Below are 25818 nucleotides of genomic sequence, written 5' to 3'. Positions count from 1 at the left end.
GGTAGACCGTCACGGAAGGACCGGCGCCGTTAACAACGGCACCGGTGCTTCTGTGTCCCTATTCCCATGGAGTCCTATGGATTACCGAAAATACCGGCGCCCGATTTCCTGGCCGCCGGACTTGGAATAGCCCGGTGGCACCAGGAAGTCAGGTGCCAGTAATTTACGGGTCCGGCGGCAACCCACCAGTAGCACCGGCACAGTTACCGCCAGACCCGTAATGAGCCCCAATTTCTTGTTGTAGTAATAGAGCTCCCCTCAACTCCATGCTGTGTGCATGTCTAAGTGTATGGTGAAAGGGTGCACACTTTAATGTATGGGTGGTTACCTGGGTGTGCATGTATTGTGAAAGGGTGCACACTTAAATGTATGGGTGACTGCCCGAGTGTGCCTGTAGGGTGAAAGGGTGCACACTTAAATGTATGGACGGCTGGGTGTGTATATGGTGAATGGTGTGTGCTTGTGTACAGGGACACAACGAAACCTACATTTCGGTGGGCTAACCCTTCAAGTTGTAAGTGATATTCAATCAACACTACAGCTAAGTCAATGCCTAGTCTGGGATGCTGAGGAAAACCCTTATTGATGTATTTTTATGTCCAGTTTAGTACTCTGGATGACAACCCTTGTATAACACCCCCCTCTTAGAATCCCCCTGACCCCACTGAGCCAAGAAGTAGGTTTGTTTTGCAAATTAAAAGGTTTATTTGAAACATTAACAAGATATATATCACACTTATAATAAATTAATAATTGATATCACACGTATGGATATAATGTTGATCAACAATGGGTAATCTGGCACTAGCACACTTCTTTACAATCAATGAGGAGTTAGTATAGAATGGATAAGGTAGCAAAAATACTTTTATTGTTTCAAGGGAAAAGCAATGAGGAATAAAATGCAGTACAGAAATACTTCATATGATTTTAGCAAAAGATAAGATAATCACTTTTTCTCTGGCAATTCACCCCCCCTATGCAATGTAAGAAATGGAAGGAGATGGAAAGAGGAGCACACAGTTCTCAGGAATGCAATCAAATACAATACGAAATTCAGTTCCCCCCCAGCAAGCTTAGAGGAAACAGGTAGATGTTTGAAACACAGGCCCAAAATGATTTTAATGTGATGGCAATGGATGGGAAAATGTGCTAACTGATTTTAATTCCCTCTAGAGATTCAGGGTGAGTGAGAGATGCTCGTTGGTATTAGTTCAGGCTCACTTTAGCAATGCTCTATGAGTTATTACCAGGTTGCAAACGGATTTTAACAAAGGAAAGAATGGAGCTGCTATTTTGACAAGTGGAGAAATTGAGCCAAATCGCAAATCGCGGTAAATTTCGCGAGTGCGTAAATCGAGATTGCGGAAAAAGTATAGGGAGTAGGTTGAAAGTTAAACCACGTTCCTAGGACAAACGGTTCTAGAGATACAGACGATTTTGTGAAGGTAGTTTTTCAGAAATGAATCAGTTTCAGAATGACAGTTGACAGCTTTCAGCTTTAAAATGACAGGTGACAGTTCTGCAGCTTTAGAATGACAGATGACAGCTTTCTAGGAGGCAGTTCTAATTAAGTTAAAATAGTTGAATTAGATTATTTTAAACTAATAGATTGGGTTTTGCACAGTTCTGGCGGTACTCACAATATATTTTGGACAGGAATGGGCCTCGCCCGGATCTGGTCAGGTTTTGGACTGGACTCCGGTTCTGGTCTTGGTACTTCACAGCGATCTGGGTCAGCTCTCTGGATACAGCAGCCTGTGGTTCTCTGGATCTCTGGTCTGGTCTCTGGTACTCGCCAAAGTTCTCTTGATCGGGTTCTGCTTTCTCTGGACACAGCACGGCTCCTGGATACTGCTACCGGTTCTGGCAAAAGTTCTTGGCAAAGAATTCAAACAGCTCGCCCGGCTGTTGAATAGTTTGGTTAGGTTTGCTGGATTCTGAAGGCCTGCTGAGAATACTTTTGCTTGCAGTGGGCCTTCTAGGTTCAAAGTTCTGTAGTCTATGGGTCCCTGGTTCTGGTCTCTGTCTGGATGGGATGTCGGCCGTCAAAATGTTCCGCAGAAATGGAAAATGAATGTCTCTAGCTGTCCCCACAGTCTCTTTTTATGTGTTTTGGAAGTGGGTGGGTTGGCACATTCTGCATGCCCAACCCTCTCAACTTATCATTGGCCCAGTTTTCCTCTTTCCCTTGATTGGGGGAACTGAGTTGTGAGTCAGAGTGATGAGGTAGGTTTATGGTCAGAGGATCCACCCCTTATCAATTTCCCCACAAATCTATTTCTGATCCAAATACATATTTCCTAGATAAACAATTTGTTGAAATTATATGTACACATTATATATTCCTTATGGTCCATGCTTTTCCGCCTCTGATCTTCCTGGGGGCTTGCATTAAAAAATGACAACATTTTGCGCTTTTTGACTGGTTTTGCAATATGGGATTTCATCAAAAATTATACAAAGGTACACCCCCCTTCCACATATATCCCAGTAACTTTCCATGTCTCTAGCTTAAACACAGTGTCTGGAATATTGATAAATAGCGTGGTTTTGTCCTAGAACACCGTAGAAATTGGAGTTTGGACTCAAATCGTGAGGGCATTTTTCATACTAAGAATCTCAAAGTTGTACATTCCTGTCATTTGGTTACAATAAGTTATCAATGTTTCTATAAATCTATATTTGTTGCAATTCAACTCCCCAAAGTGTTTGGGTCCGCCTCCAGAAGTCTGGGTGGGTCAGTGATCACATGTCTCTCCTTGCTGGCAGAGGGCTGTTGACAGGAAACACTCAAAATTAACATACCCCATTCAACTGAATGGGGCTATTGTCTCTCTCCTCCAGGCTGAAGGGGAAACCCCCTCCCGCTCACTCAGAAGGGCCATGTGATATCCTGCTTCCTGTTGTGAGTCTCTGGGGTGTTGAGTTCTCAGCCTCTTGGCCTCTGGGAACAGCAGGTGGCTAAGATTTTTTAATTGACCAACAGGCTTTGAAGTCCAGTTGACTCAGGTCCCTTTGTCAGCCAGTTCTCCTGTCAGAGTTTAGACCGCTAGCGCCGCCTTGTGGAATTTGTCGGTACTGCATCCATTTTTGGGATCTGTCTTGAATTACTGCATTTCAATAGAGTGGTCTTTTGCTTGATAGAATAGGACCCTTGCTTAACATTGTTTTGATGGCATCCTTACAGTAGAGTGGTGATGTGGAACCCCCCACAAGAAGGTTGTATCTTTGGAGCGGTCTTGTGCCAATTGCACAGTTCTCCTGGATTCTGGCGTGAATGTGGGCGGCGATAGCTCATCCACACATCCACCCAGTCTATTGATTTAGTTTGTTCTGGGATAGAATAATGGGCGGCGACAGCTCATCCCCACATCTACCCAGTCTATTGATTCAACATGGGTCAAAACCCTTGACAAAGTGTTGGGAGAGGTGCTAACTTCACGGGCGGTGGGGAGGGGCAAACTTATTTGTGTAGGGGCATCTAACTTCTTTACGCATTTTAATGAGACTATTCTAGTGCATCTTTAATGTTACACGCAGTTAACTCTTTCCTTTAAGTCTCCTACTCCCTCTCTACCCTTCCAATCACTCCCCTAACATGCAGGTACTAAACCCAATTGCCTAAAATATTTGGCATTTGAATGCAGGTACTAACAGTGACATGCTTTACGTTGGTAATTGCAGGGCCCTCATTAACAGCAAAAACCAGGTGCTGTTTAACTTGTGTCCTGTTCTGTCTAGGAGCCTCATACGTAAGCTCTGGGAAAAGGAAGAGGGACGTGGAGGTAATTCTTGGCCAAGGAGCTGATTTTGGAGGTTGGGGTGGGGGGGAAGAGGGGATGCGTGGGGGGGCAGGATTGTGCGATAAGTCATAATGGTTGTCCATGTCCAGGCTAAGTAGGCATGATATGTGGTATTAGTGACTAGAGAGGCATTTTGTTGCAGCCAGTCTAGTCATTCCTCAGTTTGGTATGACTTTCTTTTAACTGGGAATTTCTGATAATGCAGTCCTGCTAATCGTAATTACCTGGCTAGATTGTTATTTTTTTGGGTGCTGCCAGTCTAGCCATTTCTTACTGCAGCATTGAATATTTTTCTTGGCATCCGTGGTAAAATAATATGCTAAGTAATTTATAACGCACTTGTACACAAGTATTTCTATGCGCAACAAGACAAGGGAGGGAAGATAGAGGGAGGACAAGACAAACAATCTCACTAGGCCTTGTGTCATTGTGAGAACGAGAAGTGCAAGGAGAAAGGGAGGGGGAAGTGAAGAGAGGGGGAGGGGAAAACAGGGCTGCAATGCTCTGAGTAACAGCTATGGGTAGTGCAAGGAGAACAAGGGGCTGAAGGGTTACAGTTAAAGCCAAAAGTGCATGGTAGGCATGGAGATAGTGCAAGGGTGACTGATCAAGAAAGAGCCTGGCTCAGAGAGACTCGGAGGGTATCCAAGCAACCGGTCAGTACAGCAGACTGGTAGGTCAGCAGGGGAGGGAGAGAGAGAAAGCAGAGGAGAAAATGTTTTGAGCGGCTTTCGAAACTTCAGATGATTTGGCTCAAGTTTGAAGGGGAAGGGAGGCTATTCCAGAGGGAGACACCAGCAGAGGAGAGAGATCTACCCTCCATTCTCTGCCTGGAGAAGTGTCTAACCCTTAGAGAGTTGGAGGTAGCTGGGCAAAGGCTCGAGAAGGAAGGTATTTTGGAAGAGAGCATTGGGTGTAATGTGAGCACCGGAACCAGAAAACCTTGTGGACAATGTAAAGGGTCTTGAACTTGATCCTTGCAGCCACTGGGAGCCAGTAGAGAGATTTCAGGCCTGGAGAGATTCGATCCCTGGGCTTGAGGCCAAGGATAAGTCTTGCAGTCCTGTTCTGAATTAGTTGCAGATGACAGAGTAGAAGAAGGCAGATTGAGAAAGAGGCTGTTGCAGTAGTCCAGCCTAGAGAGAACCAGGGCTCTTTTTTGCATCGCAGGAAGGCTAAGGAAGAGGGCCCAGGGAGGACAGCCAGAGTGAGAGAGGGAAAGCACGTGCTGGGGTCCCAATGAGAAGGATCTCCGTCTTACTGGCATTAAGCCAGAGATTGATGGAGGCACACCAATTCTGAATCGCGGCTAGACAGTCAGGAATGAGCAAGGGAGGAGAGGAGGCTGTCGGGAGCCTGAAGGAAAGCCAAGTCCTCTGCATAACACTGAAAGTTAGAGGAGAAGGTAGACATCAGCTGGGCCAAAAGGGTGAAGTAGAGGTTGAAAAACCAGGGTGAGAGTATAGAGCCCTGGGGAACGCCACAGGTAGAGAGAGGTGGTAGAGAGAATGGGACCAGGTTGGACCTGGGAGGGGTGGGGGGACGGTCCAAGAGGAAGGAGGTCAGTCACTCCACGGCCTGATTCATGATGCCCAGGTTCTCACAGAGTCGATTGATCAGGATGGGGTGGTTTACCGGTTCGATAGCAGAGGAAAGAAGGAGGGTGAGGAAAGAAGGAATGCTGGAATCAAGGTTAGGGAGCAGATCTTCAAAGGTGTTCAGGAGACCAGTTTCCGTGCCTCTGGCAGCTCTGAAACCAGACTGATGGTCATGGAGACAATCAACAGATTCAGTGTGGAGCGTAAGATGGGAAATGGCAAGCTTTTCCAAGAGTTTGCCCAAGAAAGGGGTGATGGAGATTGGGCAATAGTTTGCCAGGCAGGTAGGATCAGCAGACTGTTTCTTGAGGAGTGGGTGCACAAGGGAGTGCTTAAGGGAAGAGGGGAACATTCCAGTGGCTAAAGAGTGATTATAGAAATTGGCCAATGCTGGAGCAAGGGTGTCAATATGGTCCTTGATGGTTCTAGAAGAGCAGGGGAGCACCTGTTTGGACAACGCTTGCATAGATCAGACTTGTCTAGAAACCTCATCAGGTGTTGTCTGAGATAAAGAGGAGAAAGGAGGAGGAGAGGTAGAGAGAGCCAAAGGGGGCCGAGAGAGGAAGAGGAGATAGAGGACATGATATCCTGAGATTTAGCAGAGAACTGAGAGGCCAGAGCCGTACAGAGGGCCTTGGAGGGAACAGGAGAGGTAGAGACCGCAACAGGATTGACCAGTTCCTTGCAGATTTTAAAGAGTTGAGCCGGGTTGTTAGAGGCCGCTGAGACGCCGGCTTTAATGTGTGCTCTCTTCTTGATGAGTGTTATTGCTTTGACTGGCATTTTGTTGCAACCAGTCTAGGTATGTCTAAATGTGGCCTGGCATGCTTTACTGTAATGTTATTACGTGTCTACACTGGTCTACATTGTGCAGCCAGTTGAACATGTTTTATTTGTGGCATGGCATTCTTAATAGCAAAGCATTAATGTTTCTGTGCACTGTTGGTGACTTGCAGGTATTGGATTGGTGTTACCCTACAAAACAATTGCAAACATTGTGGCTTTATAGCCAATTTTTCTCAGAAAGCGTGATGTATATTGCATTAAAACACATTTATACCTTTCTCCTAGTGCAGTGTGTGGAATACCCCTTCAGCAGTACGTTTGTGTGTATTGCGCAAGCGTGACAATCTAGGCCGCCCCAGAGTGTGGCGCAACCCGTGATTTGTCGAGTTGGGGGGGCCCTCAGCATGGCTCGGAGGGGGGCCCCACATTTTGTGTTATGCCACTGAGGAGAAGGGAGACCTTCTCCTGGTTTTTAGTTGTTATAATAGTGGTAGGGTTAGGACAGGTTAATTTGGACGTTGGACAAATTCTAATTTGGACTCTCACTGACTGACAAGCACCTTAGTTGGATTGGTTATGTAGGGAATCCCATAGCACAGGGAAAGATAGACATTTTTCTTTCATTTCATAAAATCATCAGTGATATGGAGAATGAGTGTCTGTGACCTTATCCTAAACTGCCACACCCGTAAGCCTATTGTATCACAAAGGGACAGGATTTCTTTTACGGGGTGTCTCGAAGGAAATCCAGATGGTCAAATGTGATGTGGTAGGCAGGATAGAACATACTGAGATTTCCTCCAGAGTGCCTTCCCATGCTGCTGGTGTAAAGGACGGCTCCTGAAGTTTCCCAAAGACCTAGGAGGTCTCTGTGGACAAGTCCAGATGTAATGTCCAAGTCAGATATAATGCCCAGGTTTCCCACAGTATATGACATACATTACTTACCATAATTGTATTTCTGGTGCTTTTATCTGCTTCGATTTACCTGCTGTGCATATAGTCAGACATCTAGTGTTAATCGCAGAGTATTGCAGCTTTTTTCAAAGTTCAAAAAAGGGACGTTGACCGTGGCGTGTCTATAACACTATGCCTAGTGTGACGTGCGTTAGGCAGAACTCTGTGCAGTTCCCTCAGGGAGCACTACCCAGGATTAGGACTACAGGTGAGAGCAATAAAAATCCCCTTTGGTATCAGTCTGTACCACAAAGAATTAGTTGGTAGCTGTGGCTAAGCAGTCGACTTATCTCAAGAGGGAGATGAGCAGTGTTCAGGGTTTACACAATAGGTATCACAGCACTATGGAACAAGGAAACACTGACCAAAGCTTTGTATCAAAAAGAGAATATCCATTTATTTTACACACATCTAGTTCAACACATGAATCACAGTTGATAAAGCAAGTTAAGTTCAGTCAAGGAAAAGTATATACAACTCCCTATTCAATTGTAGACAAGTTTGAGGTAGAGTGAAAACTGAACAAAATGGCACAGTGAAAACCAACTATAAATGGCACTCTAGCAATTTGACAAAAGGGAGGGAAAGCACAAGTTAAACCGAAATATCTTCAGACACCCCCTAGCAACACTTCCCTGAAGTTTTGTGAACAAGTAATGCACAGTAAAACTCTAGCAGAAAGATAAGTGAATGAAAACTGAGCAAAATGGCACTCCACAAGTTAAAACAGTAGGAAGGAAGAGGGGTTTAGAAGATTCAGGTGCATCAACACATTTCTCATTGAGAATCAATCAAGTGAGAGCAGATCTAACAAATCAGCCAGAGTCAATAGGCCTGAGCCAGAGTCAGTGGTACAGGACCAAGAGCTTAGGTGCAAAAATGTTCTTGAAGCTGCAGTCAAGTCTTTGGTAAACTAACATTTCAAAGTATCCACATTCTAACCCCTGCACCAGTCGCAGAACTTCTGCCAACGGTACAGGGTTTTTGTTGCAGGCCGCATGACCGAAAGCAACACCTCCATCACGTCACCTGGGAGGTCCCAATCCTTGTATCTCAACCTTTCAGATACCAAGCGTGAAGGTTGAGCGACCTGACCTCTGGATGGCGAACCTGACCCCCCTCCCGTGAGAGCAGATCATCTCGGTAGGGAAGACGCCGTGGAGGGCAGATGGACATGTCGAGAAGTTCCGGGTACCATGCTCTCCTGGCCCAATCCGGAGCAATGAGGATCATTCAGGATCCGAACCTCTGCAACCTCTGCAACACCTGAGTAATGGTGGAATTTCCTGCAAGCAGAACCTCTCGCACTTCCGGTTGACACAGGTTGCAAAGAGATCCATTTGTGGGGTTCCCGAAAAGGGAAAAGATCTCCAAAAGGACTTCCTGAGCCAACTCCCACTCATGAGACCATGCTGTGCCTGCTCAGAGCGTCCGCCGCCGCGTTTTCATCTCCGGCCAGATGAACTGCTGAGATCGAAATTTCCTGTTGGATGGCCCAGAACCAGAGCTGCATTGCCTCCCTGCGGAACGGGAGTGACCCCCCCCCTTTTCATTGAGGTAATGCATGGCCACTGTGTTGTCCATCATAATCGGGACAGTCTTCCCCTGCACAGACGGCAGAAAAGCCTTCAGGGCCAGCCTGATGGCTCTCAGCTCTAACAGACTGATGTGGAGTCTGGACTCCGACAGAGACCAGCGGCTGCTGGCTGTCAACTCGTTGGCATGAGCACCCCCATCCGGTGAGGGAGGCATCCATCACGATCGTCACCTTTGGCCATGGCTGCCAAAACGGTTCCCCCTTCATCAGATTCCCTTTGTCGGCACACCATAGAAGATCCTGAGCGACCAAGATCAGAATCTTAACGGGATCAGACATCTTGCAGTGGTCGCAGTTCTCCGGCATCTTCAGAGCCCACTGTAGAGATCTCATCCGCAGTCTGGCCTCTGGCACCAGATAAATGCAGGATGCCATGAAGCAGAGCAACCTTAACTTGTCCACCATCTGCAGAATGTGATGAGCCCTCACCTGGGGAGGCGAACACTGCCCCCCAGGGACGTGTCGAGCACTGCTCCGATGCATTGGAGCCGCTGCGAAGGTGTCAAATGCAACTTCTTTAAATTCAGGGAGAAGACCAGCTTGTGAAGGGAATAGCAGGTGACGGACAGATGATCCAGGGCTTGCGGGGGAGAACGCGCCCTGATCAACCAATCATACAGGTAGGGGTAGACCTGAATCCCCCCTCTCCTGAAGTACGCTGCCACCACCACTATCAACTTGGTGAAGACCCTCTGGGCGGAGGTCAATCCGAATGGCCTGTGCTTGGGATGAATCGGCACATGAAAGTAAGCATTCTTGAGGTCCAGAGACACCAACCAATCCTGAAGTTGAAGGGCCTGGAGGACTTGAGAAAGAGTGACCATCTTGAACCTGTCGTTCCTGAGAAGCTTGTTCAACCAACGCATGTCCATGATGGGTCTCAATCACCAGTCTTTCTTTGGGATCAAAAAATAAGGGGAATACCATCCCTTGTTCCACTCTGCTACAGGCACCAGTTCTATGGCGCCTTTCTCCATCAGGGATAGGATTTCCTGCGCAAGGAGCGGATCTGGACGCTTCAAAGAGAGCTTCCCCGGTGGATTGTCGTGAGGCCGCTGAAGGAAGGGACGGCAGTAGCCGTGGGCTAGGATATCCAGAACCCACACATCCGAAGTAATGGCACGCCATTCTCCAAGATGCTGCGCAAGTCTGGCCCCAACCGGTGAACCATGGGACATGGCCTAATGACTGAGTTGACGCGATTGCGGCAGTTGCTGATGGCAAAGAGGCAACGGCCCAAGCGGCTTTCGCACCTCGAGTACCCTGTTTTCCACCACGGGTACTCTTATGGTGGCCCCTTTGAATGGCAGCGCCCCTCGATCTACAAAAGGAGGAGTAGAAACGAAAGGAACCACCCCTCCATTGCTGTCCCCTAGGATGAAAAGGCAGAGGTTAACGTACTGCAGCGCTCAAAGACTTTGCTGCAGCTTTGGAGGTCTGCAACCTCTCAAGGCTCTCGTCAGCCTTGCATGCCAAACAAATGACCACCATCAAAGGGCATGTTCAGAAGACGGGATTGCACATCAGGAGCAAACTCCGACTTCCGCAACCACACAAACCTGCGTAGTACGGTGCTCGCAGCCATGGACAGGCTGACAGTCTGCCGTGTCCAACCCCGACTCAGGAGATTCACACATAGCATCCTTGACGTCACGCATGATGACTAGGAAGCCATCCCTTTTCTCCCCATCGGGAATATGCTCAGCTGCGTAAGAAACAGGTCCACAGAGTGTGTGTAAATCTTGCCAGGGAACATGTGGAGTTGGCCGCTTTCAGTGCCATGCTTCATGACGAAAAGATCTTCTGAGCCCATCCGTCGAAGCGCTTGTCGTCCCTAGCCGGAGGGACGGTAGGGTACGCCTGCTGCCTCGAGGTGGTCGTAGCCGCCTGAACCACCAAACTCTCAGGAGTTGGGTGAGTAGACAAATTGCTGGGGTCACTAACAGATGGTCGGTACTTTTTCGCCAAATTCTTATTGACCGCCAGAAGCGATTTGCCTGCCAAGACGATGACACCCTTTTTTGCAGGGGGGTGGACCTTTGTCCAAGAGGTCAGTAAGGTCATCCTGAACAAAATCCTCAGGAGGACTGGACCACCCCAGGTATTCACAAACCCTAGACATGAGCCGCCTATAGGAAGAGTCTGCATGAGCCCCCAGCTCAGGCCTTCCAAACAACTTCCGGAGAAGTATCCAGGCCTCTGGCATCATGCAGGGACTGCCGCAACTCCTCCAGTGGACTATCACCCAACAATCCCGGAGCATCATCCTGAGTAACAGGGTATTCAATGTCTGATCTTTCCTCCTCTTCAAAAGTGTCAGGCAAAGGCTCGGAAAACCCAGCCACAGCGACAGAAGAGGGCCTGGCACCTAATACCGGCCTCCCAGATGTAGAGAAAGCCCCAGGAAACTCCTCGGACACAGTGCGCCCAAAAAATGCTGAAGGCGCAGAGAGCCTCGACGCAGAGGGCATCGAGAACATAGATGTTGAGACCGCCGAAGGCATCGATGCCGGAATCCGCCCCGATGGAATTGACGCCGAGAGCTTCAGCATCGACGCCACTAAAGGTGTGGGCTGATAGGATGGAACAGCATCGTCTGAGTCAGACTGGACAGGCCCCGAACGAGTCGATGCCGGTGTCGGTAGCTCCACAGGCTGCACCGGTCTCGCTGGGGACGAGGACTGAGACATGGACGCACAGCTCTTGTGACTGCTCTTGTCCGCACAGCATCTCGAGGGCTCCCGGTGCAAGTCACGATGCGAGCCTGAGCCCGAAGCCGTTCGAGCCACGGATCGAGAGCGTTCTCGGCCGGCTTCGTGAGAAGGTGCAACAGGAACCGTACCTTGCGACTGAAAAATCACCATCATTTGTTCTTTAAACGCCGTCCACTCCTTCGGTGTCGAGGACTTTGTGGGACAGGCAACCGTATGCATGGCACCATCCTTTGAAGTGGACGGGGAAGGCCACCGGTGGTGGCGCTTCCGAGAGTGCCGTGAAGATGAGTAATGGCGGGAACCACTCTGGGACCGAGAACCTCGAGCTTCCCCCCCCCACGCGGAGAGTCACCCCTCGAGTCGTGAGTGGAAACCCTAGACTTCGATATGGTCTTACAGGACTTTTTCGATTGCTTACCTGCACAGAGCTTCCACTTCCTTTCACGCAAGGCCTTGGCTGTAAGAGACTGGCATTTGGAGCAGTCAGAGTCGTGCGACTCACCCAGGCACCATAAGCAAATACGGTGCGGGTCGGTCAACAACATCTTGGACTTGCAGTCCCGGCAAGTCTTAAACCTGGACCTTGAAGTGGGAGGGGTCTTAGAAATTGACATCATAAGAGTTTCGAAGAATCCATGAGGCGCGCTGAGTTTCACAAAGCTAACACGTTCGCTGTTGGAAAAAACGGAACTGAGGCAACAGGCGCTGTGCGTCCTATATATAACATCCGGTGACGTCGACCACCGACGGAGGCCCTCGAGGGACATGGGATCAACTCCATCGACGCAGGACGCCCTCTGCTTAAAAGTTTCCGAAGTGCACAGCTGTGGGACACAACGGGCAGATGTGGAATACGGCAGAGGACACAATCCCTTTGAAGGGGCAATTCGCTTCTTTATAGAATTAAGCAGAGGAATCGATTGACTCACTGATTTTCTCTTTAAGGTTATCCTCCACAACTCATACAATTTTACATCATGAATAGAGCGTACCTCACTCCAGACATCTCGAGATTCAGCGGGGCAGAGGCCACTGGATGCCCTAAATGCAAAGAACCCCAGGCAGGGATGACTCAAATGTTCTGGGGATGCCCCGCCATACAGACCTTCTTGACACAATTCAAAGCCAAGGTGGCCGAGGCTGATATTACCCTAGAGGTGCACACGCCAAAAGCATGTATCCTTGGAAGATATCCTAGAAACAAAAAGAATAAGCCATTAAATAGACTTAAAGACCTAATGTATATACTCGCAAAAAGACGCATCGCCATGAGCTGGAAACACCTCCAGGCCCCGTGTTTATCAACGTAGTGGGAAGACCTTCGCAAATGGTCGACTGCCGAAACGGCTGTCTGGGAAACTGCCCAAAGCCAACAAAGACTGGACACTTCGGATGACCTACTCCAATGGGTGGCACCAACAGTGACGCTGTTTAGCCCTAGGGCAGTTGGCTCCTCAAGTGACGACTCGAATGACTCACAATAACCATAGTGCATGAAACTGGTGGTACAGAACGTTATGGTCTGGACAGTTGGGAAGGAGGGAGGGTGGGTGGGAGGGTGTTATTGAATTGTTAAGTAACCATGCTACTGTATTGTCAGAACAATAATAATAAAAACAAATACAAATAAAAAAAAGGTTATCCTCCACAAAGTCAGAGTCAGGCACAGCCTCCTCAGTGTGCATTTTAAAAGGTTCTGCTGCTTTTTTTAAGAAGATCAAATAGCAGCTGGTCATCAATAGGGGCAGAGTCTCGAGGCTGCACAGCAAGTGTGGCATCTGCAAAAATATCGTCTGGCTCTGCCACACGAGTGAGGGTTGTAGGCCAAGGCCCTTGGTCATCGGCAACATTCAGCCATATGTCTGGGTCCTGGTAAGTAGGATCCGGGGATCCATCTCCCTGGTGTGGGACATAATATAAGTCCTCATCTTGATCATATTGATCATCTTGAACTGGGGGCCGAGATCTAGGTGACTTCAATGGCCTAGGGTCCTCATCTCAAGGAAGATATCTTTTAGGGAACCTGTTTGAGAAAGAAACTCAGACACCTTCTCCATGCACTCTCAGACCTTTCTCTTGTCCAAGTCTCTGTATTTGTAGTTTCAGGGAGTGGAAAAATTACCCGCTCTTGAACAGGAATTATGTGACCTTGTAAGGACTGAGATATGGTGGAAGAGGTTTCAACGTACCTGTAGGTGCACCCAGTTCTTAGATGGAACTGTCGAGAAACGCCCATGTGTTTTGTGCTGAGCCTTGGTGTGAGTTCACGTGCCCCTGTCGCCAATGGGTGGCATGCCCGTAGCAGTGCGTTTGGCATGCCTAGTAGGGCTGGCCACGCACGCGCCTGAAGACTCCACTACAATGTCTTCGGCATCCGAACTGGAGCCGTGGCTGCTAGATTTTTCTGTGTCCGATGTGACAGTGCCGGTGGGAGAAAGGGAATAGGACTGCATGGTGTAGGCTGCCCACCGCTTACTGTGCCATTCTTTAAGCGTCTTGGGCTTAAAGAGTCGGCAGGCCTTGCAATGCTGCTCGTCGTGGTCACGAGGCAAACAGTTGTTACACTCCTTGCGAGTGTCCTTCCAAGGGAACTTCCTGTTACAGAAAGGACAGAATTTAAAAGGAGTTCTCTCCATTACTGAATCTAAAGAAAGGAGCAGCTAGACAAGGAAAAGAAAAAGGAAGGAAAACAAAAATCATTCTCTAATGAAGAAGAATGTGGGGAAGAAGACTCTCCCCTCTCCCTACTGTCAAGCCCGATGGTGAAGGCCGCAGCCAGTCGTCGAAGTCCAGGAAAGTCTTCAGATGGTTGAAGGGAACAGTCGCCGAAATAATACACTAGCAATATATTTGTAAAACGCTACAAGCTCTGCATTACGCGAGGGACCAGTATGGTGGAAAAAAACTATCTGGGGGACCTCAACACGCGAGGGATCATCGGTACACAACACACCACAGTAGGTGTTATTGAAATGCCCAGGTCAATGTCACTTTTCGAACTTCGAAAAAAAAGATGCAATATCCGTGATTACCACTAGATGCTGGATTAAATGCACAGCATGTGATTCCAAGCAGATTCACAAGCATCAGAAACATACATTCTAATCCCATCACCCATCTCTTCTTGTGTTAGGGGAGGATGCGCACACACAATTTGCATGGGTTCGGCAAAGGGGAGCATCCCTTAGGGTCTCTAAATGAGACAGAAAACAAAATCCAATGTTCCTCCCTTAAGCTTTGCCATGCAAGCTTAAACCTGTAAAACCGAGCAAAGAAGATCAATTACATCTAGGGAGAAAAATGGCCCAGGTTGCGGCCATGACTACTAAATAGGCTTATGTTGCCCCCAACCTGGGTGAAACTAAGGCTGCCTTGGTTCTTTCCAGAACAGGAGAGAGCAAAGGCAGCCTTAGTTGTGGCATCAGGGAACCTTTCTGGGGGGAACCAATGGGGACAGTGAAGGAAGAGACAATGGCAACATAGGCACCAGGTCATGCCCTGCTTGTGCAGCCTGCCCAGAGGCAGAAGCTCCCTGGTGATTGAATTCAGCATCAGGGGGCAATGGGTGTCATCAAACCTGAATTAAGTAAATGTTCCGATTAAGGGCAGCATGGGCCGACTCAATGTCAGTGCTCAAGGCTATTATATCCTGCAAAGACAATGGCCACAGATTCCATTCCACCACTCGAGAGAGGCTATGTGGCTTCTCAAACTATCAGGTAAGCGGTATGCTGAGGGCTTATCTGAGGTGGACTCCTCAGGTGGGTGGAAATTCTTCCCCTTAATTCAGTCGCCCCAACTTAGAAGGCACCTATAGGAAAGTGAAAGACCAGGAAGAACATGGTCCGGGTTCACGCCCGACCTGTGGGAAGGAAAAAAGGACAGAATCAAGTTAGAACAATTATGCAGAAGGTAAAATGCAGAACCCCCTTCTGGCTTGAACTAGTGCATTCCCTATTAACTGGACTCCGGTCTTTGTCATTGTTAATACAATAGGACGCACGTTGGTTCAGGTCTGACTGGGGACCTGAACAACTCATCCCTACAAGGCCAGGGACAGAGATGGCCAGAGAAAGAAGCAGCAGACCCCTGGTTTAAGTAAGAGTGTCAGGAACAGGGTCTCACAGGGATCCAGGGCAGAGTGGCATGATTAGTACAAGAAATGTTCATAGGAATCCAGAGTCTTGGGGAAGGCACACAGTTCACCAAAATCCATAGTGTAATGTAATCAGTCTAAAAGGGAGCACCAAATCCATGCACCAAAGTTCACAGAAGTTCATCATTGGAAAGGAAACAACCATATACCTTGTCTGTCGATAGTGATCCGAGTAAAGAGTCAGGAGAGGATGAACCAGACGTCAATGAAAGGAAAGGAGAGTCAATACAGAGGACCAGCCGAGGGTCAGTAAACGCAAGATACTACAAGAGAAAAAAACGCTGCTACAACCAGTAGGGGCATGTTGGGAAGTCAGGAGCCATGGAGAAATGCTTGCTTGGAGGGGTAGTACACCTTGGTTGCCAATCCTTGATTCTCCAAGGTGGGCAGCAGAAGGATCCTATGTATTGGGAGATCCCAGTTCACTGGGATTGCCCCATGAAAATGGAAATCTGAAAAGTTGCACATGGAACAGTGTCGCAATTGCAGATTTTTTATAGGTTCAAGCAAAAGGTTCAACAAACAGCATTATGCAAACAGATCCGAACGCTGTCCGAATAGTCTAGGGCGACTACTGAGGTGTGCAGTATTAAACAGGATATAAATGGGAGATGCCGATATATTTAGCAAATCTATACAAGGAAAATACCAACAAAGCACATCTGCGTTATGGGAACCAAGCTGATTTTGGGAGATGCCTAGGATTGTGTAGGCCTCCGGTCCAGAGGTAATTGGAAAGGACATTTGAACAAAATGTCGGCTTGGTTTGATGAGGCCCTTTTCAATTCATTAAGGCGCTATTGGGAGTACAAACAGAGCAGTTTTGGGAAGTCTTTAAGGCCAGAACTCTGCGTCAGATAGCAGACAGCACTTTTGGTTAGGAAAGTTGTGATGAAATAAACTATGAAAGGGCATTCCCTAATTCAACCACCCATTAACTCCCCTACATTCAATTAGGAATGACCAAGTAAAACAGGGTCCGAGACTGACCCCTGTGGTTTTATGGGTATTAAGAGTGGCTCAATCTACTGACCACTTAACAAAAGAATTATCAATAACATAATAGAAGGAAGGGTAAGCAAGCAGATCCCATGGTTAATGAAAACACTACATTACAGGATTTGGGTTACTCACATTTCTTTACTAACAGTCACAATATTGAAAAAGCTGTTACAGGAGCATCACAGACTCTAAGGACCAGCCTGACTTCTGCTATGCTAACTATCCAAGATTCAGCTACTGTCAAGATGCATCTTCCCCTGGTGACCAACGTAGGTTATGAACCTTAGCTGGAATATTGTACTGATCCCTTTATTAGAGGAATAGCAAATGCCGGACTCCACAGCTTGATCAATATGGTGCTCTTCCACTCGTCTGCCACTGTGACAGAAATGTGTACCGACAATGAATTAGCCCTGGGTGGCCTGTGATATGGGTATAAACCCCTTTGCTCCTTATTGTGTGCTGAGAGATTTAAGGGATATCAGGAGACATATCTGCTCCAAGCCTTGAAAGGTTATGGTTTTGTCAAGTGAGAGTAGCATTATTTTATATGCTCTCCTCATTGAGCAAACAATGGACTTTAAGCCTGGGCACTTTTCTGGATTAGGTTTCCAAAAGAATTATTAACACAGGTGAAAAATGAAATCATTAGGTAACATGGCTTTAAAAGAAAATGCTGTTTAAATTGCTTATGGGCAATTGTTAATTTGATTATACTGTGTGTTCTTGTTGTACATGGCTAATGTATCAGATTTACTAGTCAGTCATTTAAGAGGACAGAATATAAACTGGTGGGATTTGCTGCCGATTAGAATGTTTTTGAACTAGCTTTCATTATTTTTATGGAAGCGAATTGTGGGAAATAGAAAGTGTTACTCACTACAGTGACCAATATACTACTAGTCTTTAGTCCTCTTACCTCCATATGTCTGGGTAATTTAGGGTACAGGAACTGATCATGATGCGAAACACTGCATCCGGATTCTCCTACACATGTGTGGGTCCCACCAGACAGATCTATTTACGGCATATGTGAGTTACTGTCACATTACTGTCAAAGGGGTGGGGCGTCGGCCACAGAGAAAAGGGGACCAACATAGAAGTACAAGAGTCCTTACAGTGGGTAATGGTTCCTCTACTACAATGTCTCGTTCCCTTTCTTCCACACTTCAGGGGGATTCAAAAGAAAAAGCAACCATTACACTTGGCAGAGGGGCAGGCGACATTAAAGAGGAAGGCAACAAACAGAAAAAGATCACTTCAGACAAAGATGTTGTAGAGGACAGCCTGTCTGAAGTGAGCATCTGACCTCGAGCTCGTGTCTAGAGAGTAAAAATTGCAGATGATGTGGGGGGCCAAGCCCATATTGTATCTGGCAGATGTCCTCCAGCGAGACAGGTCTCTGGAAATCCTTTACTCTCGCCACGTGTGCATGAGGCCCTTTTGAAGGTTGCTTTAGAACCAGGGGAAATTCTCCCTTAAGTTACAGAAGGGTTTTCTGATGCATTTAGCACTTTCCCTCTTTGAAGGTAGAATTTGAGCTACGTAAAACCCACTCTGGATCCAATGGGGGACTGGAACAGAGATCCAAGGAGTATTCCTGATTGATATTGAAGTCTAAAACAATTTTTGTTTACATAAAACAAAGATAAGAGGAAAGGACCAGGTCTTTATTAAAAAGGAAGGAGGAAGGGACGACCTGCACAGAGGGTTTTAAGAGTACCGATTCGCCTTGTTGTAGTGACGGCTAGAAGAAAGGCAGTCTTCCAGGAGCGAAGGCTTTAATCTGCTAAGGCCACAGGCTCGAATAGCTTGTGCTTCAGAGCTGAAAGCATCATGTTCAGATCCCAACATGGATATGGTTGCCCGACATAGAAAAAGCTTCAGTCATCCTTACTGACAGAATTTGACAAAGAAAAATCACCCCAACTCTTGGAAAAGTACCAATTGCTACAGGAGTCGGACTTCATGCCTTCATCCAGCTGATCAGAAAAAGTTGATATCATTCATGCATCAGTAGCACAACATGGGTCATTTGCTTCAGTAGTGCAAGCTAGAGGATAATCTCTGAGCTGCATCAAAAACACTCATGTTCCACTGCATTAGTCTCAGATATCCATCCACCAAGTCTTCGGGAGCCATGCTGCTGAGGACAGAGACTAGAGATAAACGGCTCTTACTTCCAAATTCAATTGAAATAAATTACATCAGTGGGGACAGCTGATGACGTTGAGCAGACAGATCAAGAAGGTCTCAAAACGGAAGCCTCTTTGGTTAAGCCGAAGCTAATAAAACCATTGTGACCCTGTTGCTGCAGCGTAGCTTGTGTATCAGCCTCTGAATCAGAGGAAGAGTGGGGACTGCATACAGTAACGGGAGCTCCCATCTGAGATGGAAGGCATCTCCCAGCGAACCCTTTCCTGAATCATTCCATGATGCTTGCGAGCACTTACTGTTCTGATTGGAGAAGAGCTCATCAAGGGAAACCCACAGAGACAGAATATATGATCTGTCATAGCAAATGGGGGCCCCCCACTCACTGGCTCCATACGTGTACCTGCAGAGTCAAATACATTGAGTTGTCTCGCTAGTTATGACACTGTTAGAGGAATGGCCTGCTGTAAAGCCCAGTACCACAACTCCTGGCCAGTCTGCATACTGGGGAATCTCTCTACTTCGCCTGCTTGTTTGTGTAAAACATCACTGTAGAGTTGTCCATTAGCATCAGAACCCTCCTATCACAAAGAGAAGGAATGGAGCATGGAGGGATAGGAAGATTGGCTTAAACTCTAGCAAGCGTATATGCTTTTTTATCCTCTGGACCCCAAAGGTCGTGTACTTGCAGATGGCCAATCATGGTCACCTTTCCCAGATAAAAGAATCTGTGTTGGAGATCCCCTAGGATACCTCTGCACAAACGAGACTCCATTTGTGATTTTTGGTGTACAGGCCCACCAGGAGAGATTCTGTTTGACCGGAGATGGTATACAAATCAGCCTGGACTAAAGGCAAATAAGAAATGTAATTGACCTTAAACGGCCCAGCTTAATGGAAGATTGGCCAAGCCCAGGTTTGAAGGCCACACCTTAATTGCCCAAGCATACTCAGATTGGCCTCGCCCAAATGAGGAGAATCCACCCTAAGAAACCCTCATCCCTACATGTCTGAAGACCCTCCAAGCAAAGCTAGGTCTAGAAGAGGATCAGGTCCAGTAGATCCCTCCTGGGTCAATGAGTCATCACAAGGGAAGCCTCTGAGGAGACCAAAAAATGAGAGGCACACATGTTTTTATTCAACACAAGGACTGAATTCTGGGCGGTAGCAGCGAATAAAAGTCCTCCCACCGATAGAGCATCAATGAAAATGCTTGACACAAAGGTGCATCACATCACTACTAACGAGATGTCTGACAAAACACACACTCCCAATGACCTTTGTCAGTTGTCATAAGTAGTAAAATAAATAGTAAACGTGTTTGAAAAGAAACTGATACAGCAGTGAAATGCTTGTGACACTCCTGGTTACCCAGCTGTGGAGAAAATTACTGGCTGTTCTGGTGCATGCGTGCACAGCAGAGGATCCCAAGCAGGGAACAGCGTATGCACATTGGTGTCTTAACTTTTTTCTTTGATAATGCTGGCTTCAAGCTCAAGGCCCTGCTTCCAGCAGCATGGAATTACTCAGCTCAGGGATAGGGAAGAAAGGGGACGGGACGTACAAGCAGGATTAATAATACGCATATGGCATGGATCTAAAAAACAAACTGAATTGGAATGGAGTGGAATTAGTTGGTGGTGATAATGAAGAGTCTGGGCAGCTGCAAGGAAGCATTTGACTAACAGAGTGTGACACCAGGAAGGAGAAAACATCTGTGTAAAGGATATGTAATGACCAATTGGTGTTGTGGGAATGAGTGGAGGTGTGTGGTTTTACCTTTGAGCAAAAGGCACATAGCAATGTCTTAGTGGCTTGACTAGCTAGCTGCTGTTTGATACAGAGGGCCATGGAGGAAAAGGTTGAGCATCACACACAAACATATGCCAGGAAAAAAACAGTGCAGTAGCATAGTGGGAAAAGGGGAAGCTACTAGCACACAGCCTTACGGCAGGCCATTCTGTAATGGTGCTCAAATAGGTAGACATGATTATGTGGCCGAAGCCGGAATAACCCACTAGGTAGAAGGTTGATGAAGAAAGTGCTGTGCCAGTTAAGTTCAATATAGAATTGTTGGATAGCATGATGTGTACCAAACACAGAAAGGATCAGGATAATGTTTAAGGAAGGTCTCATTGAAGGGCTATTGCTCATATACAAATTGGCACACTCACACAAGGTTTCTCAAAGAAGCCTGAAACGTCTAACACAAACCTCTAAAACCTTTTTCACAATTGCGATCACGGGTCTTATAGGCAGAATATTACTGAAATTCCTTGAGAAATGGGTTAATAAAGTCACACAAAATAAAAGAAATATTAGGTTTGCCAGTCCCAAATCCCAAATCTTGAAAGCAGCTTGACCAATCGTAATCAAATGTACAAGTACTTTGTAAAATGTGCCTATGGCATGTCGGAGTGATTTTTTCCTTCCGAACTCATGTACAAGCACATAAAATAGTTGACTGAGGTGGGCGTTTGATCGAATCTTAGCTTTGTAATTTGGAAACAAGTACAAAACACATATACAGTAAACCAAAAGGTTTGGGATAAAGACCTTTTCTTTCAAACTCTTCAAAACAGTCTTGGCTGTTGTGCTCACATAATCTATAACAACCAGTTTCACGGTAAAAGAAATGCTCAAAATGATTTTGTAATGTTCAGTTTATTGTGGTTTTAAATAAATATAAAACCTTTAAAGCACATTTTATAGACTATTCTGTGCATCACGTTACGCTACCACTGTGTAAAGGTGCACTGGCCTGCTCAGGCAGATCCAGTTCGTTGAATGATAAGCAGTGGTTTTTGAGAGATGGTGGAAGTTTACCGTAACTACGTCACCAAAGTACAAACTTGATTAGTGTTTCTGATTTCATTGTGAGGTTAGGAGGACAATACAGTAACGTGTCAAAAAATATTACGGACTTTGGCAATTTATATACTGAAATAAAACGAGTAAAATGCATATGCAGCTAAAATCAAAATAAAGTGAAGCTAAAAAAATGCAATGACATTTTCCTTGAATGAAATAGTTTAAAACCAGACACTAGATCATTAAAACTGTACATACATCTAAAAAGGCCCCTCAGTTATTACCTCGTCTTACTGCACAAAGCTGCCACTCATGATCTGCTTGACACACAATAATTAAGGCACAACCGGGTAGCACACAGACAAATGAATACTTTCAAACTTCCCATGCCACAAATACATCAATCTGTACCGTTATGATAAAATTAAAAAATGAAATACCATTCTGTTATGAAAGTCCTATACAAAATTGAAAAATTTACACCATTTGAGCTGCCAAAGAGTAAAAAAAAAAAAAATTCACATAAAACTAGATTATTTGCCAGTGGTATGTCCAAAAATATCTGGCTAAAAATATCCCAACTTGAAAAAGTCACATCCTTTGTGTGAAAATCAAAGATTTGGCACTCTAATATCTATACAGTAGCGCACCCTTCGCATTACAACGCACAACAGATAAAACAGTATGTCCAATGTACACTCTTAAAATTATGGGTGCAATGACTGGCTGAAATTAAGGCACTTTCTTCCAGGAGCAGCACCTTCCAACAAGGGATACAAAGGGAGGGTGAATCATGTTCTGGTTAAAGACTTAAGGGCAGAATACGAGGGCTCCGGATGAGAGTTAAGGTTTCGACACCAGGGAAGACACAGGAGGTAGGACGTAGAGGTAAGGTCTACACAGACGTGGTCACTCTGTCAAGGGCATTATTGACCTCGTTCTTGTTAGAATCCAGTCCTTTAGCAGCATTTAGATCGTTTCGTAAATTCTCCACTGTTTTTTTCATCGTCTTTAACTCTCCGGGGTGAGGCGTGGCTTTTCTCAAAAGCGTACCCTATTAAACAAGACAAAAAATGAAAAAGATATATATTGGAAATCTGTTTTGTGGACACAATGTAAATTGCTGCATACCACACAATTTAAAACAAATGCATGAATTTAAAAATCTGCTATACTAAATGGAAAATCGCTCCTGCTTCCACTGCCCACGCTCTCTAATGGTGATTAAGATCCCTGGGCAAGAACCTGACCTTAGACTTAACAGAAACTGCAACTAAGCAGACATTTATCAGCCCACAAGCATATGCATGGCCACAATAGCATCTGCACACTTTTGAATGACATGGTGCAGGTGGGTGCAACTTTCTTAAAAACATTTTTTAGATACTATTGCTTTTTCCTGAGCAGTCTCAGCTTCCTTTGATGCCAGAAGAAAACTACCCTTGTCGTCAACATCAAGAAAGGTTGATTGAGGTCACAAAATGCAGACGTGGCCACAGGGCATCCCAAATCACCCGCTTTTAGCAACCTGAATCATCTATACTGGTATTCAGGCAATTAAGCAAAAAGGTCCGAGGGAGATTTGGAGGTAGGTTTAGTGGTCCCTTTCAGCATGGGAGTTAGTTTATAATCGCAGTTTGGAGGCTGTACTTTGCTAATTGTTTATATGCATATGCTCAAAGGTTATTTTGGCACCAGTGAGCTTGAGGTTGCATGCAGATTAATTAATTTTCAAAAACAAATGGTTCACTAAACACATTTTCTAATTTTCAGAACTCGCCACCGGTATCGTGGCAGATGACATATGAACAGTGCACCTTTATTGGATGCTTAACCAATAAAAGATTTGGATTTTGGTATTTTTTTTACTGAGTGGCTATTTGGCAAGCTGCTGTAGCTATCCTTGGATGCTGCTAGGGAAGAACACAAAGCATCTTTCAAAAACGATCTTTGTGATGGATTAGTCCTTCCTTCCACAGATTACTCATTTTAGATCTACATCTTGGTGGACTAGATGTTTTAGGATACTTTTTCAGGCACCAGTAGGCGTCATGCAGTTCCGGACAAGCTTAACCATAATTTAATGAGTGCCCATGACACCAGACTTGTCAGCGGCAGTATAAATGTGGTGATTGGTGCCCCATGGCCTCAGTTCCGGCTTCTTCTCTAGCACTAAGGTACCGCAGAAAAGTATGAGCTGGAAGAGCTACCCATCATGAAGGGCAGGATGGTGCAAGATCACCTTAATGGTGAGTAATTTTAAACATTAACAATTAAGTGAATCAAAAATGATAAATTACTCACCGTAGTGATCAACGTAGTCCTTAGTCCCCTTTCTTCCATACTGCATGGGCGTCCCTTCCGAGGGATGGGAGACGGAACCTTTTTCACCAGAAAAAAACCTTCTTCCCCTTTAAATTTAGGTGCGCACGGGGGGGGGTGCGGGCCTGCGAGCATGCGCTGCCCTGATTCCGCCCTCCGGCGCCACACCTCAGTCCCCATTGACGCGTCGACAATAGATGTAACACTGCCTAATGACACCAGTATTAGGGGGGAGGATGGTGGGACGTATGGAGGGAAGGGTACTAAGGACTAGTCACTACGGTGAGTAACTTAACTTATAATTACTCTTACGTCCCGTCCCCTTTCCTTCACACTGCATGGGCGATTACAACTGAATGTAGCCCCAGGGTGGAGAGGAGACCCTCCTTAAATTCTCCTGAGAACCGACTGTCCGAAAGACGCATCAGATCTACAGCTGGCATCCAAACAGTAATGCTTGCAGAAAGCAGAGGGAGTGTCCCAAGTGGTCGTCCTGCTTATGACTTGCCAAGGGACATGGCGCTGGAATGCGATGGCCATTGCCTTGGCCCTGACTGCGTGGGTGTGCATGTTCCCCGGAAGCGGCTTAGGCGGAGCCTCGTATGCTTCTTTGATGGCTGAGACCATCCAGCGGGATATGGAGGCCTTCTGGCCTTGTCTTGCACCTCCAAAAGTGACAAACAGGGCGTCTGATTTGCAGAAGCCCTTGTTCCTGTCAAGGTAGAATTTCAGGGCACGCCTGTCATCCAGGCAGTGCAGAACTCTCTGTGCCTCGTCCTTAGGATTGGCAAAAAATGTAGGAAGGACGATTTCCTCGTTAAAATGGAAAGCAGACGGCATCTTAGGCAGAAATGCTGGATGTGTCCGCAGGACTACCTTCTCCCTGTGAAAGGTAGTATATGGTTCTGAGGCGATCAGCACCTGGATTTCGCCGACTCTGTGAGCCGAGCTGAGGCCTACTAGTAAGGCCGTCTTAATGGTAACCAGCCTGATGTCCGCGGACGCCATTGGCTCAAATGCTTTGTGCACCAGGGCGCCCAAGACTATGTTTAGGTTTCACACGGGGTGTGGCCTCTTGATGGGCGGGTAGAGCCTTGCGAGCCCCATCAAATATTTCTTGACAATCGGATTGGAGGAGTAGACGCCCCTCCTCTGAGTTCCTGTAAGCCCCAATGGCTGTGCGGCAGTTGTCCACCTGTACGCTAAAGTGGGCGAGGTGCACCAAGAAGGAGAGCACGTCTTCCAGAGTACATGCCAGGGGGTCGATATCCTTGGAGTCTGCCCAGTGGCAGAACCTGGTCCATTAACTTTTATGCTGGGCCCTGGTAGCCTTGCTCCTTGCGCCCTGTATGATTTCCAGATTAGCCTGAGATGCCTTAGTGTTACCTGCTCAGGAACCACGCTGTGAGGGCTAGTTTCTGTGGCACAGGGTGGATGACCCTGCCCCCCTGCTGCACCAGCAGATGTGCTGGGCCCGTCGGAAGGTGAATCGGTGGCATCTCCAAGAACCATGGCCTGGCCAGCCACCATGGAGCTATTAGAATGATGTTGAGCTGGCAAGACTCCTTGATCTTGCAAATCACTCTGTGAATCAGCAGACTGGGCGGGAAGGCGTAAGCTGTCATGCTGTTCCACTGAAGCCGAAATGCATCGCCCAGGGAGCCGGGGCCCTGTCCCTGCCAGGAGGCGAACTGAGGGCACTTCTTGTTGTGCCAGGTGGCAAGGAGATCTACCTGGGGATGACCCCACCTGTTGAAGATCTCCTGAATAACGAGGTTGTTTAGCTGCCACTCGTAATTGTCCGCTCCCAACCTGCTGAGTCTGTCCACCTCCAGGTTGGATTCCCCCGGGAGGTGGACTGCCGTGAGGTAGATGTAGTTTTCCAGGGCCCACTTCCACATGCTGACTGCCAGTC

The 25818-nt window shown here is 46.8% G+C and overlaps 1 protein-coding gene across 1 annotated transcript in view; it reads right to left on the bottom strand.

Annotated features, from left to right (window-relative positions):
* Nucleotides 1-21415: 21415 nt before the first annotated feature.
* The window catches only part of LRRC1 (leucine rich repeat containing 1), a 694627-nt gene continuing 690224 nt past the window's right edge, over nt 21416-25818 (bottom strand). The window contains exon 14 of the mRNA XM_069606135.1: nt 21416-22635. Within this exon, the coding sequence (XP_069462236.1) occupies nt 22477-22635 (159 nt within the window). The 3' untranslated portion in view covers nt 21416-22476. The remainder of the gene's footprint in view (nt 22636-25818) is intronic.

Source organism: Ambystoma mexicanum, chromosome 4p (assembly GCF_040938575.1).
Source record: "Ambystoma mexicanum isolate Mex_15411 chromosome 4p, UKY_AmexF1_1, whole genome shotgun sequence".
Lineage (NCBI taxonomy): Eukaryota > Metazoa > Chordata > Amphibia > Caudata > Ambystomatidae > Ambystoma > Ambystoma mexicanum.
This window is presented reverse-complemented; position numbering and strand designations above follow the sequence as displayed.